Source organism: Motacilla alba, chromosome 5 (assembly GCF_015832195.1).
Source record: "Motacilla alba alba isolate MOTALB_02 chromosome 5, Motacilla_alba_V1.0_pri, whole genome shotgun sequence".
In the NCBI taxonomy this organism is placed as follows: domain Eukaryota; kingdom Metazoa; phylum Chordata; class Aves; order Passeriformes; family Motacillidae; genus Motacilla; species Motacilla alba.
Window position 1 is genome coordinate 10,289,412 of NC_052020.1, and position 19,559 is coordinate 10,308,970.

Sequence of the window (19,559 nt, forward strand, 5' to 3'; positions counted from 1 at the left end):
GCTGACAGTGGTTAGATTTTATCTGTGTGAGTGAAGGAAACCTACAAATAACCTCATTATGCCAATACCACTTTTCACCTTACCCCTTGATCTTAAATATAAATTCTTTGCTTTCATCTATTTTTGCAGAGACTAAAGGAAGTATCATGCCACTGTCATTTTCTCTGTGTTAAAATTTTCTGTTTCTCTTAATGAAACTAGAAAAAGAGGAGGCTGTGTTTCTTTTTCTGACTCTACTTACATTAAAGACTTTTAGGGTTTTGTTCATTTCTACCCAGCTATGCTGTTTATTAAATTTGCATGAGCAATATCTGTGCTATTGCTGGGAACACAGCTGAGACAACCTGACCAATCGAAGCCCCCTGAGGCCCGTCTGATACCTCCTGCACAGGACAGAAGGACACCGCAGGGGTGGCCCTGGTGCCTGCTGCTGACCTTTCTCCTGGAGTAGTAAGAGGCAGAATACTGTTTTGCTGTTTGCCAGGTATTTCAGTACTAACTCAAACTCATTTCAAAACCTATTTTCCGCTAAGAAAGCGACTACAGAACAAACCTTTTAGCTGTTTCCACAGACTGCTGTTCTGCCAGCTCCTTCTGCAGCTCCCTCTCCTTGGCCTCCTTCTGCCCAATAGGGCAGTCTTCAGGCACGGTGAAGAGTGACAAGGCATCCTTGCTGTCTTCTTCTCGCAGGACTTTGGCAAACACCTTCTCTGCCAGGAGCCGCACGTGCTCATCCACCTCGGAAATGTTCAGCTTGGGAAACTGTCGGGGCATCTCGCCTGATGAGGAGCACAGGTGAGACAGTTAGAGCTACAGGACGAGTGAAGATGTGCAAGAGATTGGGGGTTTTTCCATGGTATGCCTATCAACATTCAGAGCTTGGAGCAAAATCAGAAGAAAGTAGAACAGCTCTGCAGAATTTAAACTAGCATGCAGTACACAAGGACCTCAAAGCAGCTCTACTTTTGGAGCCGTGCTAATTTGTGCATCGGGAGCCTTGTGGTATGCCCACAAAAATTCCTAAGCAATTTATGTAGAGATTTACCAGGAGATTCCGCTTACTTGCACAGTAAGACAGACAATTACTTGTGATACGATGGATACTCAGCTGTGTGTCCTTCCACTGAACCTGGAAATTATATTCATTCAGTTGCTTGCCCTCTTCCTTGCCCAGTAACTTCAAGCCAACAGGCAAGTTAGAAAAGAAGGCCGAACGCTTCCACCTCACCCCATCCCTGGCACAAATCAGAAAGTCACAGAACTGCTGGGAAGTGGAATAGTTGCACAACAGGAACAAAGGCAGTACAGTTAACTCAGTGACTCTTTTTACCATTTGTAGTAGCTCCTATCACATTTTTGAATGCATGTGGGAAGCAGATATGTCATGGACTTCCATTTCTATTTGGCATTTAAATATTACTTTTCAAAAAGAATATGTTTTATGTTTTAAAATTTTAAGTAGGTAGGCTTTCATCACAAAATATTTCCGTTTTATACTGGCATCACTACTAAAATGCCATCTTTATTGTTTCTGCTGTAGTTTCCTGGCTTTACTTTTATTCCATTTTCATACAATTCAGAATGTGTATTTTAGCACAAATGGAATCATTCCAGAGAGGAAAAAACACAGTGCTGATAAGCTACAGACCAGCATTATTTGTTGTGTACTATAAAGCTTTCTGAATGCCTTCAGTATGATGGAGTTTATAACAAATAAGATTAAATTCTTATTACATAAGTTAAAAATAGCTGCGAACATGTCACAGCGAATGGATCTAAGCACTGCCAGAATGCGAAGTCTGAGTCCAAAATTGGCATTTCTAACCATTTTTTTGGTTAGAAAAATGCAAGACGTATTTTGTGAGATAGCATTAATTTAAATAACAACATACCCTGGAAGGCAGCATGGAGCGTGGCAGTTTTTTATCTCTCCAGGCACAACTTATCAGGGCCCTCGTTACAATTTTTCTGTTGGCATGCTGCAGGTTTCACATGTTGATATGTGATCCTGTTGGTTTCAGCCTGAAAGACTCTCATTAATGTCCACCTGTTTTCACAGTTGCTTTGAGAACATTTTTGCTTTTATTCTAAAAGCAAATGTAGTATGAAAAGGTGACAAGAATTAAATTGGACCATAACACAGCAATTTAGTGTTCCCCTACATTACTTTGCATTCTTATTTTAGAAGAACCCATTCACATCCCAGAAGAAAAGCATCTCTGTTTTTTGAGAACTGTGGATCTGACTGTGCTGTTTTCTGCACAGGGCGAGTATTTGTTTTGCAATTAATATTAAGCCTTTGTAAAATCAAGTATAACTACACAGGAAATTTAAAAATACATACATGTTTAGCTGAATAATTCAGTGACAATGCACTACCATATCCAAGTAGCATCCAAACTTAGGTTTGGTTTCTCAACGTCAGCCCCCAAGGAAGTCACAGGAGTCTGTCCCCTGACCTCAATGAACACAGTTGTCAGCAGCACAGCCTGCCACACATGCAGCTGCCAGCAGCAAGAGCCTTTTGGGTCGCTTCAGCCAGGGAAAATCTCCCTTTATACTTACTCAACTACAGTAAGAGTGCTAACAATACTAGTACAACGTGAAATAATAAAGTTTTTCCGCTGAGCAGAAAATGCTGAGCATTTTCCTAGTTTAAATGAACTTTTTCCTAGAGAATTGTGATCAGAAACAGAAATGCAGTAAGAAACGTGCTGCACGAGAAACCACGCTGTGTTTTAAATCCTTACAATAAGGTAGTGGAGAGACAGAAAGTATAGATGTAACTACAATCCTTTACTGACACCAAAGTTTTTTTCTTTCTTACAGAACCCAAGCTCATGTTCTCCACTCAAGCATAAGATGCTAAGGTACAGAATAGTTTGGCATGTAAGTTCACCCACATCACTGCTAGCTCATGGCACTGAAATGAGCCGAATAAACCTAAAATAGTCATGAGGCACCTCACGCAATACTTGTGCGAGCTGTACCATCCTGAATTGGAAGAGGTTTTTGTATCCAGTATGCTTCTATTGAACTGCTGTCCTTTGCCCAAGGTGAGCAACAACTAGACATTTTAATGGGATGGGGAATGGTATGAATGCCACCCAGTAAACGCTCTTTTCCTAAATACCTCGATCTAATAGAAAGGTTGATTGCTCTTTAGGTCTGCACCTTTGCAGAAGGAAAGAAAGCTATTTATCTTGAAACATACTGCACTAAAAAAAAAAAAAAATAGATTGAATGATTACTTAAAAAGCGATTATCGATCAGGCACCTAACGGCCTTGAATCTATACCAAGCACACGCCGTGAAAGCCAGAGCCGCCTCCGAGCCCCGCGGATGCCCCGCGGGCAGCGCCGCATCCCAGCGCGGCGAGCAGGTGGGGCCGGGCCCGCGGGCGCCGCCGCCGCAGGAGCCCCGCACGGCTCCGGCCCAAGGTCACCGCCAGCGCCCCGGGCCAGCCCGGCGCGGCACTTACCGAGCGCCCCGGGGAAAGCCATGCCGGGGCAGGGCCGGGCCGCCGCCGGCCGGAGAGACGCTGCCTGGAGCCGCCGGCGGAGGAGGCGGCGGCGGGGGGAGGAGCCGCTCCCGCCAGCTGCCGCCGCTCGCCGCTGCCGCATCCACCCGCCGGCCGCCCGGTACCGCAGTGCCGCGCCGCCCGTGCCCGGCCCTTTATGGCCCGCGGGCGGAGGAGCCCGCTCGCCGCGCCCCCGGCCCCGCCGGGCCGCCCGGCTGCCCCCGGGGCGGCTGCATCGCGGCCGGGGCGGCTCCGCGGCGGGCGGGGGGCGCAGCCCGCGGGGCGGGGGGGCTGCGCCGGCCTGTCCTGCCCCGGCCGGGCCCCGCCCCGGCGCGGGGGGCGAGCGGCGGGCGGGGCGCCCTGTCCGTACCTCTGTGAGGGCCGGCGCTGGCGCTCCGGGGCCGCGGCGCTGCGGGCGCCGGCTGCACCTGTGGCGGGGCACGGGCGGCGCCTCTCCCGCGGGGCCGCGGCCTCAGCGGCAGCCGGAGCAACGGGGGAAGTGTGGCCCCTTCCCCTTCTCCTTCCCCTTCGGCGGCTTGAAGGCAGAAGTCGCTCTGTCACATGGCCCCCGGCCGGCGCGGCAGGCAGGCAGGCAGGGAGGAAAGGAGGGGCGGGAGCCCAGCCCCACCTGGATTCGCCTCAGCGGTGCCGCCTTCACGAGCGCCTGCTTTAAAACTCCTCGAAAAGCGCTTTAAGGTAGAAAACTTGGGTTCGAGACCAAAAAGTCGTGGGGCCAGTGCAGAATGACAGCCGGTAAGTGTGCTGGCGATGTGTCCCAATCAGAAGTGTTTTCAACAGCGTCTGCCCTTCAATGTAGCAACGCGGTCCAGGTGCTCGTCTATATTAAAAAATAAACAAACAAAACCCCAAGAAATTTTCCGGGTAGGTAGGCCAAAGCAAATAACTGAAGCTCAACCCCAGCGTGACTCAGCAGGAATGAGGATATTAATGTGTAAAATAATTTGACCTTATTTTGAGAGATTCTGAGCCCTGAAGCTGAAAGTTCTAGGGACATTTTTTGTGAGTTTGGGTTACAATACTTGGAGACTAACCTGAAAACATTAAGGTATCAAAGTATCTTTACGATGCGGGGAAGCACTGGGAATGCAGTGAGTGAAGGGCAGTTGGTGTAAAAAGACGAGCAGAGTTAAAGGTAGATGTCCCAAACCTGAGGGATCAGGTAGTTCTGTGTCCCCGCCGCTTGGTAGGCATAGAAATGTTCCATGCGTAAACCTCGGGGGATTTTGGCTTCAGAAACTCCTTTACTTCACACAGCTAGTGAAGAAATGAAGTGAGAAGAGTTTTCCATCCCAAGTCCGAGTTGCAAAGAATAGATGGTATTTTGATTCTTAGACAAGTGACAGCACATTCACCCTCATGTGGTCATAAAAAAGGCTAAGAATTATGGCCGCAGCTGTTGTATGAGACACATAGCAATCCAAAGCATTCAAAAATGAGCCAGCCATAATAATAAAATAAATATTTGAAAACAATTTTAATACTACAAAAATAGGCATTGTTTCTCAGCCTGGAAAAAGGACTTATGCTGCGTGTACGTGCTTTTCCCACAGTAACTCTGGATGTCTTCATCAGCTGCTGCTGGCAACACCCTGACAAAATATCTGCCACCCAGAAAAGCACATACTGTAAGTGTCTGTACCTGTGACTCACAGCTGCCCTGCCCATTTGAGATGTGAGTAAAGCACACCTGTTGCTGCTGGCCATTCAATACACCCCTCAATTCCTGATCTGTTAGTTCTGCTTCCTTCCTTTCTCCCAGCCAGCTGCCTGAACTTGCTCAAACTTGCTCAAACTGCTATCGGGGCAGTTTGTCTGGAAGTTTAAGCTTGGTGTCCATCATATCATTATTGTGCCCTGCCTGCTGGATTCAGGTGTCCCGCAGCCTTTTGGTTTTCTGTCCTCAGCTTGGCACATCAGTCTTGCCTCTGCACTTGATTTAATCTCTTCTGTGGGATGCAAGAGCTTGGCAGAGTTCCCTCTCGTGCTGACTTTGTGCCAACCGCAGTGAAAAAATAACGGTTTGGAAGATAACTGTTTCTCAGCTTTCTTACACACACACAAACGGGCAGCTCCACGTGCTCCTAGCGAAGAGAGAGAACGTTGCAGTGTGAGCTCACATGTTAGCAAAGCCAGAGAATTCACACAGAAAGGAGACCTTAAAATGCATTAGCAAAGAAAAGGCTTCTGAAGAGCTGAAGTACAAATTCCTAAGTGTATTGGACACAGGGCACTTGTTGTAGGTGATCATGAGTATTTAAATGAGCTTTCCTTTTGTAACAAATTGAGAAACTTCAAAAGCAAACTGAGATCATAGCTGAGTAAATGCATCTGCAGTAATTGAGGCATTAAGAAAGTATTATGGCAAGATTTGTTACAAAAGCAGGGTGGATTGTAAGGCTAGGACAATGGTAAAAAATTAACAAGAAAATACTTCAAGTCCTTTCACATTTTGCAGAAGCGATTACTATAGTCAGTTACTTAGGAGCATACATTTGATTGGTGGGTCTAGTTTCCATTTCTCCTAATGAACAGTTCACATGCATCCTTGGGGAATGGCAGTGACACTGAGCTGACAGTGAAATAGAGTATTTTCAACACAGATTTTGTTGTACTCTTCCATTGGCACCTACAAAACACCAACCACTAAACCTTAGGACACCTCAGTGATGCCAGCCAGCACCTTGTCTGCCCCGTGAGGAGCCTGTCTGCCAGTCCTGTTTGTAGGTAGGTTGTGCTTTTACACACCACATGCTGAAAGTAGTGCAAGTGTCTCTGGAGTTATTTTAAATGTTAGGATTCCCACTGTAAAATGTCAGTACTTTCTGAAGCCACCTGAGTGTTGGTTCACTTCTGTTGTGCAGCAAGCACTGGTTCTGTCAGGTAAATTTTGCACTTTGTAAAAATGTATTTATTTTAATCTTTTTAATCTTGCTATACAAGATAAAGTTATCCACTTCTTTTTACCAAGTGACAGCTGATCACATTTATTTATATCATTTTTATATGTATTTCTATTATGTCTTCAACTTACTTTTAGTCTTACTTTAGAGACTATTTTGGTGACAGTAATACACTCATGATTATTTCAGTGCACATGGTATTTTTTCTTCTGCAGTCTGTCTATTTTAACAAGAGGAAATGCAGTAAAAGTTTTAAATGTCAACATTTACAGAGGAATGGAACAAAATAATAAACCTCCCCTACATTTACATCTGTATTATTAACATTTATTTTTAGAAACGGACAAATCTTGTCTGGGAGATGATTACTGCTGGAATGCATGTTCATCAAAATGGTCTCTCATTTTCACTTGTAATTGTTTCAGCTGTTGTAAGAGACTGCTTTCATTTGAGCAGTGCCTTAAAAGCTAAGGGAGTTTGAATTCATTTTGTGAATAGATTCATACAAGTGGCTGTGGTATTGATAACAACAAAACGACTAATGGATCAAATGAAATATTTCAATCTATAAAGTACCCATTAGTGGCACCCAAGCAACATTAGATCTAGTACTTGCTTTTCTGATCTTCAATCAGTTCAGTTAATGATATGCTTGGCACACATGCATTTACTTACTGATATTCCAACAGAAAAAAAAACCCTCACAGTTAAATGAAGTTCTCTCCAAAAGCTAGAGGAGAGGTTTTTTGCCAAATGTGAAATACAGTTGAATTGTGTTATCAAATACTCTTCACTGTAAAGAAAGAATGATTCCTTTTTTTGAACCAAATAATATAGAAAATTGTAATAATTCATAAACAGAGAAAATTGTTCCACTAAATGATTAAATGATACAAAGCCAATCATATCTGACAGTTTTATAAAGTCAATAAATCAAAAAGAATCATATATCTTATCCACTGCTTTTCAAAAAGTCTGGAGAAATCTATTGGGCATATGAGTATTCAGTCCTGTAATTGAATTAGAGCAGCTAGAACTCTTGGTACAGATGATTTGGTCTTTCTCAGTATTGAGTTAAGGAGGAATTTGTAAATCTAGAAGTTTGTCTCCTACTCTAAATAAAAACAACAAATTTCCTGTGTTTTGGAGATTGTTCAAGGCCATTCCAGAAAGTGGGATTGAGATGAGAACTAAGAGGAGAAATTTTGATTTGATCAAGCTTTTCCATAAACTCTGTCTTCAGTAGCTGAAATATGTACATACAAGGTACTACTAGGCTTGTATAAAATGCAAAATATTTTTTAAATGATTTGTACTGACATTAGAACTGAGATTTCTGGGTGTAGAATCCAGTTCCTGGGGGGGTTTCCAGCCAAGTGGCATTCTCCCTTCTGAAAGGATACCTGTGAGTATAATTGTCCTGTAGTATATTATTAGAAGGTTAAACACACGGAGTATGCGAACATAAACCAGCTTGTTTAAAACCAGAAGTGGGAGTGACTACCACAGAAATTGCAAAAGGATGTGACTGTTCAGCCACTGCTTTAAAAATAAACTGGGAAAGTACCCGTACAGTCCTAATAATTAGAGTCTAAAGCTGCCTAAAAGAAGTTTTCTGTCAGTTTATAAATAAAATACACTGTAATACTTTGTTGCACAAGAAAGGTTTGCAAGCAAGATGGGACTTTGGTGTGTTTGGAATTTTAAGTCATCATGTGGATGTTTGGAAAGATTTCTTTCCAGCCACTTGGCAAATTCTTTGCTGGCATCTGCTAACTGCCTTTGGCACAACAGCCATGTAAAATGCTGGTTTAAAACCAGTTTGTCTCAAACCTGCTTAGCTTGGACTTTGCAAGTGGTTACCCCAGATGGATGACTGCCTTTCTCTGACTTTATACATAATTCATCTGAAATTCTGGAACTGTTTAAAGAAGGACAGATCTGAATGCATCAGACAAACCTGTATGTGTAGCTGAGTGACCTTAAATCTGATTTATAAAACAAGATTTTCTGAAAGTTACATTTCAAATCTATTATGTGCAATGTAGTAGAAATAGTTTTGAAGCACAACTCTCATGTACAATGCCCTTTTACTCAACTTTAAGAGGAATTTTATTTGCTCGGAATGCACATAAAATAAAATATTCACCAAGCAACACTCTAATAAATTAGACACTGCCAGTAAATAATAAATAATAAAACAGTGTAATTACAGCTCACAGAGGAGAACTCTTGTGGTCTATCTTGGAGACCCCTAAAACAAAAATATTCTAAATTAGGTGATTTCTGCAAAAATCAGTACAGAAATCTAACCTGTATGTTTAGAATTAGTTTACATATTATGTTTGTAGGGAAATGCAAATAGTTAAGTGCTACTCAGTTCTGCATTTGTATTATTATTGGCCATCAAGTTTTCTGTAATCATTTGTGATAAGGATTTGCATCTGGGTTCTTTGGCCCTCACATCGGAAGTTTCCTTCCCAAAGAACAGGTATCTCTGGGAGGCAGATGGAACATGTAACTGCCCAGGAACTGGGAAATCCAAGATATGGTTTAAACATGGCTTTACACAAAGGTCACATATCCTTAAATAAAGCCTGGGCTAGGTGTTACTGAACTTTTATCCTTACATCAACTCCAGGCTAGGCGTTGCTGAACTGCAGCTTTGCCTGTCCCCAAATTATCCCCCATCTTCCCTTTGTTTTACGAGTGTATTTTCCAAGTCTCTCCTTTCACAAGTGTCAGTGAAACTCTGTAACCTCCAAGCCAGGAGTTCATTTGTACACGGGGATTCCTAGTGACCATTTACAGCCCAAATAAACTTTCTCTCTATTCCTTGCCTAGTGCTAAGCAGGCAGAGTTGGCAAGAAGTCCAACAAAGAATTTTCTTATCCTCCTATTGAAACTTCAACTTTCACTGGGAGTGGGAATTTTTTTGTTGTTTTTATCCAATCTGCCTGTAAAATCGCTGTGGCCAGGCCTGTGTTGTAGTTATGATTTCATTGTTTGGATGGTCAGATGTTGGAATGGGCAGTCAGATGTTGGAATGGGCTGTCCAGGGAGGTGGTGGAATCACCTGGAGGTGTTCCAGGTGTGTCTGGGTCTGGGTGATGTGGGGTGATGTGGCTGTGTGCCTTAGGGGTTACAGGGCAGCGCTGGTGTTGTGGGCGACTGGATGATCCTGGCTTGATGACCAAGTTTGGTCTCTTCCAAACTTGATGCTTCCATGATTCTATATGAAAAACTACTTCAAAACCTCCTGTCCTCTTTCCATAAAGCCCACCTAACCTATCAGCTATGGGAATCTGCAGTCTGTGCCATCTTCCATCTTTTTTTATTTCTTTTCCTTTCGGCAGGAGCAGCGCGTTTCCTTTGCGGCGGAGCGGGCAGCGCCGGCCGCTCCGCTGCGCTCCGCCAGTGCCGCCGCTGCCGCTCTCCCCGCTCCGGGGCCGGGGCCGGGGTTATGTAAAGAGCCGAGTTACGCAAGGAATGCAGATTTTCCCTTACGTAAGCGCCCGCCCCTGTCGGAGCCTTCCCTGTTCGTGCCGGCGCTGCCTATACGTTAACGGAGGGAAAAGCGGTGCTGGCGGGGTTGGCGCATCTCTGGCTCCATCCACACTGACCTCTTCACTGCGGTGGCTCTTTCCACTCGCGTTTTGTGAAAATCCCTCCTCTTCCTTAACCTGCAGGACATTTCCTTCCATTAAAATAAACAGCACACATACTGAAGTCGTATTTATGCCCTTTTCTGGGTCTAGGAAAGACTTTATTAATTCCCAGTTATTGGATGGAGTGAAGTTAATCCAATGCGGACAAAGGGAAGTTACAAAGTTCTGTGTATCTCAAGCTCTATGTTTCAGCTGCTGCCACAATTGAAGGACCTGATTCCAATGCCTGTGTCCAAACACAGATTTCTAAGTCACTTCAGTGCCAACAGGACTAGAAAAAAGAGCCCCATAGCTCAGAACTCTGTCTTTAGCAGATGTGAGGGAAGATTGCAGGGATGGTGAGGCCTGTTGCTGTTTGGTTGTCCCCTCATGTGCAGGCAGAGCATCATCAGGAGGGATCATCACTTGGGATACTTTCATGGAGCAGTAGATGCTGTCAGGGCTTCTGTGCGTGATGCTTTACTCAGCTCCCTCTATGCTGATTTCTGATCCTGCAGCTTTCCACACCTTTCCCTGATTTAGTGACCCTGATAAATTGGGGTGGGTGGTTTGCTTGGGTATTTTGTTTTTGTTTTTTTTTTTGGTTGGTTGTTTTTATGTTGGTTTCAGGCTTTCCCCCACTTTTCCTTGGACTTGTTTCTCCATGGAAAGGCCTTGAATTCCATGGACACTTTGAAAGATTGGTGTAAAGGAGTGCTCTGCTCAGGGCTTTACTTGGACTTTTTGACCATACACCTTCATACCCCTTTCCTTTTTCATGTGTTCCTAAAGCCCAGCATCTGTGGGGAGCGTCTCTGTATGTAATAAACTCTTTGCTGGGTCATGTAGTGGAAAAGAAGGGATTTCCACAGGGAGCAGCTCCAGCATGGACGAATCTCTTGGAGTGTAGCAATAGAGACTGGAGCAGATGGCAGAAGGTGTGGAATGGAAGGTGACCTGCAGGATTAGTCAGAGTTTGAGTGGCTTATTCCTGTCATCTCCTGTACAATTAGCTGATAGTAGGGAAACAGCCAGGCCTCTCAAATCTAGACTAAAATGGAAGAAAAGAAGAGCTGTTGAACTCAATGCCTGCCTTCCTTAATATTTAATTTCTGAGTTTCAACAACCTTTTGTTTAAAAAACCAGAAATATCAGAGGAATTTAGAACTTAAATGAGTAGATAAAAAATAAACCATCATGTTGGCATTTCTTCAACTTTGTTTGTTTCCGATCAATTTAGTTTTTCTTCAAAACTCATATGAATGAAGTATAAATATTAAAGTTATGTGCTACCTCAAATCAGTGGGAAAAGGTACATTTGCTGTATGCAAACATTAATTTAGTAATCTGATACTGAAACTGGATATTTGCTAAAAGAGCGGGAGTAAACTTCACCATCCCTCAAGATAACTTGTCAGCATTTTGCAGGGCAGCAGGAAGGAATGGGTGCTGCCATGACTTTTCCTTGTGCCAGTGTGACACAGACAGGTGCAAAAGGTTGGAAGAGCATATCAACAGCTTAAAACCACTTTTACCAACTTTCTCCATGCAAAGGGCCAGAACCCTTTGTTTTCCATCCTTAGGAACCTGCAGGTATCCTGTGGACAAAATTAACTGTGAAAATTCAGTATAATACAGGGGAGAAACTGAAAGCCTCTTTGCCCCTTGTACTGGATATCAGTTCCACACTGCTCAAAGGATGAAGACAATTATTTTTTTCTTTTTTCTTTTCTTTTTTTTAGTATTATCTGTGACTGTTAATGGAACACACTCTGAATGGTACTTACTTTTCAAAACTCTGTGCAAGCTTGGGAAATACTGCATTTAAAAAGCCAATAGAGCCATCTAGTGTTTAAAAATTACAATTCCATGGTGTTTGGACTTGTGTGTGCAAGACAGCAGGTACAATCTTCATGGTCAGAGAGGGAAAACAACTCACAATGTTTCATATTAATCCCTGACAGCCCTTGATTTTTACAAAAGGTACAGTTATGGGTGCTAGAATTTACACTGTTAAATTGCAAGTGGTGATTTCCATTCCTTCACTAGAGACACCCAAGTCTAGACAAAAAGGTTTTCTTATATTTATGCTCAGCCACCTTCATATATCATCACTTTCAGTTATATGTTTTAATTTCTGCTTGGCATTTAGAACCTTCCAATATCTGTGCTGCTCCCTTGCCTGCTGTTTCAGGGCATGCACACAAGACACATTCACACAGCTCACAATTTACATTGATTTTTTTCCCTCATAATTTCTCATGCTGAGCTCGGATATAATTGCTCACCATTTGTCATCCACAGTCCTTCCCCCCATTACATATTCACATGGTCATTTTCTGCATTTGTGGATAACTTCTAGAGACAAAAAAATACAATTTTTATATGTTTAAATATTTGGGCTGGCTATATTCTCCTAATGTAACCGAGGAAGTTGATTGCAGATCAACTACTCAACAAAAAGACAAAAGAGAATTTTGCTGCCCTATGGAGAAAAAACTGGGGTCAAAGCAGAGACTGAGCCAACTTATCAGCTTCTGCTGGCATGGCAGATGTAGGACAGAGGACAAGAGGTGTCACACCAGGAAGAACCACTGATGTTTCTGAGACAAACCACCTCTTCCTGGGTCTGTGACAGAAGTCAGTGTCCCATAATAATTTTTCTTTTTTTTCTTTCTTTTTCTTTTTTCTTTTTTATTCCTGTCCAAGCCTATTCCAATCATACAGATTTGGCAGACATAATGCAGTGATTAATTTAAATCCTAATGTACATTTAGCAATCTAAAATATGTATAATTCAAAGGTACAGCAGAATTTGGCCATGGGAGCTGACCTGACCTAGCTTTGGATGTTTGAAAGATAGTGACTAAATTTAAGCTGGTGTTCTAAGATTCTTTATAGTCCATAAGAGGGAACAACAAGAGGGTTTATTCAGATCACCACATAGGTGCCTAAGAATGCTGGAGCCAATCCCACATGGCCAGCAGTAACTACTGAAAATCAGCTGCTTACCAGGAATCTCAGAGTGAGTCAGAGTTATCGTAGTTCTTTTGGAAGCTGCTTCTGGATGGCCATCTTAGGCAGGAGAGACATGATTCTAAGAATCACGTAACAGATGGATTCCTTTTAGTGTTTGCCCAGTGTGGTCAGGAAAGGAAACTGAGTCTTGTGCTTTATAAACCTGTTTTGGTTATTAATGGCGCTTCTTCTGCCCACTATACATTTTAAGTTTTGAAAAACAGTGTTTCTTCACTGCCAAAAAGTCAAAATTAAGGCCCTGATAATACCACAGTGCACGACTGCTGTATTGTATTTACTGAATCCCTTCAAAGGGACTATCATATTATCATTGTGACCTCAAAAAAATGTTAGTCTTGTTTAATCATTAGAACAAAGTGCTGGAGGCCAGAAAATTCATAATATCACAATTAAGGACAGAGGAGAGCCAACAGTGTGGTTTAGAGAAAGGAGACCAGAAAAGACCTGTCTGAGTCAGTGGAGTGTTTCCATTTTCCCCAGCTGATGTAGTGCACAAACCCATGATATATCCAGTTTCTCCAGACTTTCAGTTTACATTAAAGCAGGTCCTGTGGCAAGCTGTCCTGTTTACAAAGCTTCTGTCTACACAAGGAAATCAACTGATAGAGCTCTCATAGCATAAACTGAACTTTTCTAAAAGCTGTAACCAGATATTTAAGAGCAACTATTGTGGAATAGCTTATGCTACAGTGGTTACACCCATCACCTTCCCTGGAGAGCAGAAAATCCATTACAATATTCTAAACATGAACTCATTGTACATTTTTGTAGCGTTTTCTTCAGGACTCTACAAATAGGCAACTTGAAATAACATTCTGAATGACGTTAGTTATCTTTGAACACTTAACTCTCAAATCCAATTACATGACTTGGAATGCTTAGCAAAACTTTGATTGGAGGCAATTGGAATTAGGAATGAGAAGAAAGAGGAATTATCAGAGGGAGGAAGGCTCCAAAGAAAATGGAATGAATAGCAACAAAAGGAAAACTCCAAAGGACAAAATCAAAGTGCAGAATTAACAGTCAAGATGGGAATGTTTCCTCAGCTGAGAAATGATGGTGGTTGTAAGCCTGAGTGAGCTACACAAAAGGACGGGATCTCCTGTAGATCTTAATGCCTGTTCCCCACTGATATCAGTGTGCACCTTGCTGGTTTAAGTGCAGCACAGAGTCCCAAATTCAGGCAAGCAGTCATTAAACATGGAATCTGGCCTTCTCTGCACAATGACTTTTCACATCCCCAATGCCAAGGCAATATTTTCCCCACATCATGCCCGTGTTTGTTCTTCAGCCAGCCTCTTCATTGCTTGCTTCACTTATTCCCAATATGTCAGAGCCTAACTCTGACATTTCACTCTGAGGATCTTTTAAAAGAACTGGGTTTTTTGATCTGTTTTGAACAGGACAGAGCAACTTGCTCGTTGTGTCCCTCCCTGTGGCAGATACTTCCGTCCTCTAAGCAGACTTAAATACTGTGACAGATTAAAGGAAAAGTGAGTTATTTCCAGATGTGTGGCAGGAGCTGTGGAGCAGGGGAAATGACAAGGACCCGAGCTGTGCAACAGGGGCCAACAAGGACAGAACAAGGCAGCAGAGCCTCCTCTCTCAAACCTGCCCTGAGAGACTGACTGAGCTGGTGTGCACAAGTCTGTCAGTTTCCCACACAGTCCATGGACAGGATTTTCAATCCTTGAAGGACCAGGAGCTTAAGTGATTTTACAGAAGAGTTGCTTCTTTCATTTTCATAATTCAGGAGCAGATAAATGTTACCTTCATCAAAAAATATAATCGTATTTATGATATTTGAGGGAATATTATCTATGTAATGGAAATTTTTCTCCCTGTTTTTAATGCTCAGGTGTGTTTTTAATACCTGCGCATGAATGTGTATCCACATCTGCTAGGAAAGCCTTTCTGTCTGAGATTAGGAATTAAGGGAGCCCTTTGTTTTAAATGTTAGTTTGACCAAGTTAGACAGGGAAGTTAGATGAATGTTTTACTCCAAATGTTTCTTCAGGGGTACAAAACTTTAAAAAACTGGAAACATGGGACAGGAAGTCTGAATTAGCTGCAGGAAGTGAGACCTGAGCAAGTGGACTGGGCAGGAGAGATTCTGCCTGGAGCTTTCAGAGCCAGGTTCTAGATAACTCCAGACAATGTGGAATGCTAAATGTATCTACTTGTAACAAGTGACTTAGGAGGTGTCAGGAAAATACACACTGTATTTCTTGGGTTATCCCCATGAAGAGCAGTAAAGTGCTACGAGTGACATGAAATCCAGCAGGGCACTTTGGGGGCCACACCTCGGTGCAGTTTGGACAGATCTGTGCACGGAGGGTGAGTAGATTGCTCCACAAATAATTCCTTTGTGTGAAGTTATCACAACATAAGGACTCTTCAATATTGTGGAAAGAGGTAAGAATGAGAGCCAAGGGCAGTAGGGGGAAAGCAGCAAATTCGAATGAGAAGCTTGTGTGCTATTTAACAGTGTGTGTGATAAACAGGGGTCGAGGAAGGTGCTGATTTTCCACCTCTGGACATTCTCACTCCAAAGCAGTGTACCTTTCTGGAAGCAGTGCTTCAGCTGAACAGAGCTGTGGATCTCAGCATAGTAGTGAATGGGTAAAATGGAATTGCCTTCACAAACAGGAGTCAGACTCAGAGAGCTGTTGTTTCATCCTGCCCTTAAATTCTCTCAGTCTGTGAAATTTCTTAGACAGTTTTGACTTCCTCACCCAAGATTTCATATTGCTTCTTTCTGCATGTAGTTTAATGTTCTAAATTTGTGCCTGAAGGCCAGAGGTGCCTTTTTTTGTTCTTGTTCCTTAAACGCTAACTTGAAGGTTGAAAACATTCCTGTTTTTCCAAATCTGGAAAAATGCAAAATGGTCATATTACCAAAGGAGGGGGGGAAGAAAAGGAATACTGTGTACCCAACAAAATAGAGGCAAGAATGCAGGAATGTAAATGTGTTACAGGCTGTTATTAGGATTTTGGATGCAAAACTAAAACTTAGAAAAGACAGAAGATTTGAAAAGGCATAATACAATCCAATTTATTTAGACTAGAAATTGCCCGCCCTAGATTGCTAAGGTGACAGGAAAAATTATTAAAAGAAGATAATCACATTTGTTTTAAGTCTGGCAGTTTCCACTGAAATGCCTGCCTCTCTATAATAGTTTTTTTTAAGGAAGTGCCTTGGGGAATTACTAGAAAAATGATCTTTATTAAGTGTTCATGGCCATCTGAACTATCCACCCATCCAGTATAAATGTGTTCTGGCAAAACAAGTGTTTGTGTTGCCATGGCCTTTCCCATGATGTTATTTTCTTAAGCAAAAGCATTTTTCTAGCTGAGATCTTAACAAGGACACAGGCAGGGCGCCATGATTCAGTCCTTGAAGAGAAAAATAACGATTTGGAAGGAATGGTGAAGGAAAAAGATGGTCTCAGAGGGGGTAGAACACCAGACTTAGATATCTGGTGTCTCATTTGCCCAACAGAAGCAGTGATTCCTTTCACTAATCACTGCAGTTGTGCAGGAGAGCAGTGCAGCCTCCACCAGCCCTGCAAAAACGCTGATGAGCCCAGTGCTGAGATTCTCCTGAGGCATCCTCAGGATAGGGAAAATCTTCCTCGAAAATAGCAGCTCAATTATTATTTGCTGAGCAAATCACATGGCTCAGACACAGGCTTCCAAAAATCAGGTCACAGGGCCCTGTGCCCTGCAAAGGTACAGAGATTCTGCACAAAAAATATTTTCCCAAGGCCTGTGTGGATCTGTGGGTTGTGTTTGCAAGGTTTTAACTGTTCTGTGTGCTTGGGTTTGGGGTTTTTTTCTGCCTTTGTCCTCCAAAGTCTCTTTGGGAAGGTGCTGCCTAAGGGTTTCAAGGGTGCTGCCTAAGGATTCCATTTGCCAAGGTGCTGCCTTGGTTTCTGTTCTCTGGTGAATATCTCTGCAAGTGAAAGCGATTGTGAATTTTACTTTGTTTATGGATTTATGCTCTGGGTTTGGATTAGTATCAAAATGTTTTAGCATAAAAACAGGTGAACAGATCTCATAAGCATTGAACAACGTTATTATAAAGTCACAGTGATTAAAGCAAAACTAATGTGTGTTTACATAAAGTGAACAAGGACAAGGCAGGTGTTAAGTCCCCCTTTCTCTGCATATTTTCCCAAATTCCAGTAATCACCACTTTCTGAGGCAGAGGTCATCTCTGAATCTGTCTGCTTCCCACTCACCAAGGGGCCACAAATTCCTTTCCGAGGCACTAAAATCCAAAAAATGAAGAACACAGGACCAAAGGCTGGGGCTTAGCTCTCTTGGGGTTTTGATGAGATTTGGGCTTTTTCCTTCCTTCAGCTCCTGTGAGACACCTCTCTGAAACTGCTTTCATCGCCCTGTCGCTCCACAAGTCACATCAGAATATTGATCTCAACAGAAAATATAAAGGGAATAAGGTCCATGAATGCTCAACGTAGGTCTAAATCCAGTTATGTATCCATTTGTAGAAGAGAACAAATTACCAAAAAACCAAACCAAACAGAAAAAAGCCCAACAAGTAACAAAAATAAAAATAGAGTAGGCCTGTAAAAATATAATAAGCAGGGTCATCATGAGAGGGTGAGTTCACATCTCACTGATACCTGAACACAGCACCATTTTAGCAAACAGATCAATTACAGAACTATGGCAAAACAAACAGAGCAACACAGATAATTTTATTTGCCATTAAATGAAATTAATCAGTGGGACACTGGGGCAGCAAAGAGCATTTGATACAAAGAATAGAATATGTTAGAACTTTGCTCCAGTGTGTAATGTGCTCCCCTGACTGCTGAGACCTATTCACTGTCATGCTCCTGCACTGAAATTGCTTTTAGAAATCCCAGTGACAGAGCTCTGCTCCATCTTCTGGGAAGCAATTCCTCAGCCTACCAACTCACAATAAGTTCTTGCTGTTCCACTCAACACTTACCTGCCATCTCACTGATATTGCTGAAGTATCTTCAATATCACATACTGGACATCTTTCATATTCATACTCACTGAAAAAAATCACAAAATATCTAAAGCTAAAAATCCACAGAAACAACTTGAGGAGCATGAGCTAAATCCAGTTTGCTTTATGCAACTAATTCCAATGAAATTAAAAGGCTATTTAGGAGGGGAATCAAACTTACAGCATTACATAACACCAGTCATATCTTTTTTTAATACAACCTTTTGAAATTAGATTAGAGAGAAAATTCCAAGTTCAAATTGACTCAATTAATTCCTCTGCTCTTGCAGTTCAAGAGGGACATGTCTGATGCATGAAGCAATAATGGAGCTGCGTGCTGTGGGATGGATCTGGCTCATGACTAAATCCTAAGTGGATTTAGTTGTCACAGTGTGGTGCAGGGAGCTTGCAAGCTCCATTCAGCAAGAAAAGGGTTGACCTGGATAGTGATTCTGGAACAGAGGGAAAGGGAATGAGCTGCAGGAAATGACAAGGCTGCCAGGAGAGAGTAAAGATCACCCAGAATGTATCACTTAAAGGGAGGCATTCCTAAGCTGATGCTGAGAGGAGTTGAGAGATGTGGGTGAACCAAAAAAAAACCAAAAACTACAGGCTGGAGATAGGGCTCTAAATTGAGATTACTGGTGCTTATCTGCTGCTACAAACATTGACAGTAATTTATTGGCGTGCCTATAATTTATAGTTGTCAGGAAAAATGAGTTAAAATAACCTATGAAAAATGAAAGCTTGTAAAATAGTCCACCTTCAACAAAATGCTGGAGAACACAATGCAATTACAATTTACTTCCAAATATGTACTTTATTTTTATGGTACTTAATAATACATTTAATTAATACAGAATTATTGGGAATTACATGTTTTATTGAAGAAATAATTATGAATTTCTGAATATTAGATATAAGTTATGTGGTTCCTATGATAAAATATTTTAGCTGTTTATCTTATGAAAGTATTTAGAATTGTCCCAGTTTCTTCACTGGTAAATAATTTATTTAATGAAATATTTTAAAACTGTCCTTCCAGAACTTGCGGAGAACATACCAGTTCTCAATCCACCTCCCTGTTCACTCATCCAGTCCCCACTTCCTGTGCTTGCCTATGAGGATGTCGTGAGAGACAGTGTCCAAAGCCTTGCTGAAATGAAGGCAGACAAAATCCACTGCTCTGCCCTCACCCCTCCAGGCAGTTATTTCATCATAAAAGGAAATCAGGTAGGTCAAGCATGATTAACCCATAGTGATTCCACCTGATTCCACCTTCTTGTGTTCCCTGTGGACAGAGATGGCCTCCAGAATGAGGCTCTGTCTTCTTCCCAGGGATTGAGGTGAGGATGACTGGTTGGTAGTTCCCTGGGTCCTCCTTCTTGCCCTTTTTGAAGACTCGGGTGACATTTCTTCCAGCCCTC

The 19,559-nt window shown here is 42.4% G+C and overlaps 1 protein-coding gene and 1 long non-coding RNA gene across 7 annotated transcripts in view; one reads left to right on the forward strand and one right to left on the reverse strand.

Moving 5' to 3' along the window:
- Positions 1–4,340, reverse strand: part of AMPD3 (adenosine monophosphate deaminase 3) — a 35,841-nt gene extending 31,501 nt beyond the window's left edge. Inside the window, exons 1-2 of one of the 5 annotated variants that reach the window (XM_038139696.1) lie at positions 4,149–4,340; positions 554–779 (exon numbers count right to left, since the gene is read on the reverse strand). In XM_038139696.1, the coding sequence (XP_037995624.1) occupies positions 554–774 (221 nt within the window). In that variant the 5' untranslated portion in view covers positions 775–779; positions 4,149–4,340. Of the gene's footprint in view, positions 1–553; positions 780–1,892; positions 3,433–3,481; positions 3,697–3,890; positions 4,118–4,148 lie in introns of those variants that run through there. The other 4 variants (XM_038139694.1, XM_038139693.1, XM_038139695.1 and 1 more) reach the window with 4 other exon arrangements.
- Positions 4,139–19,355, forward strand: LOC119702165. 2 transcript variants are annotated; one of them, XR_005257270.1, is made up of 3 exons: positions 4,139–4,273; positions 5,092–6,265; positions 19,178–19,355. It is a non-coding gene; the product is annotated as an uncharacterized LOC119702165 (long non-coding RNA). The 2 variants fall into 2 exon arrangements; XR_005257269.1 differs by lacking the exon at positions 19,178–19,355 and adding an exon at positions 9,798–10,707.
- Positions 19,356–19,559: the final 204 nt, after the last annotated feature.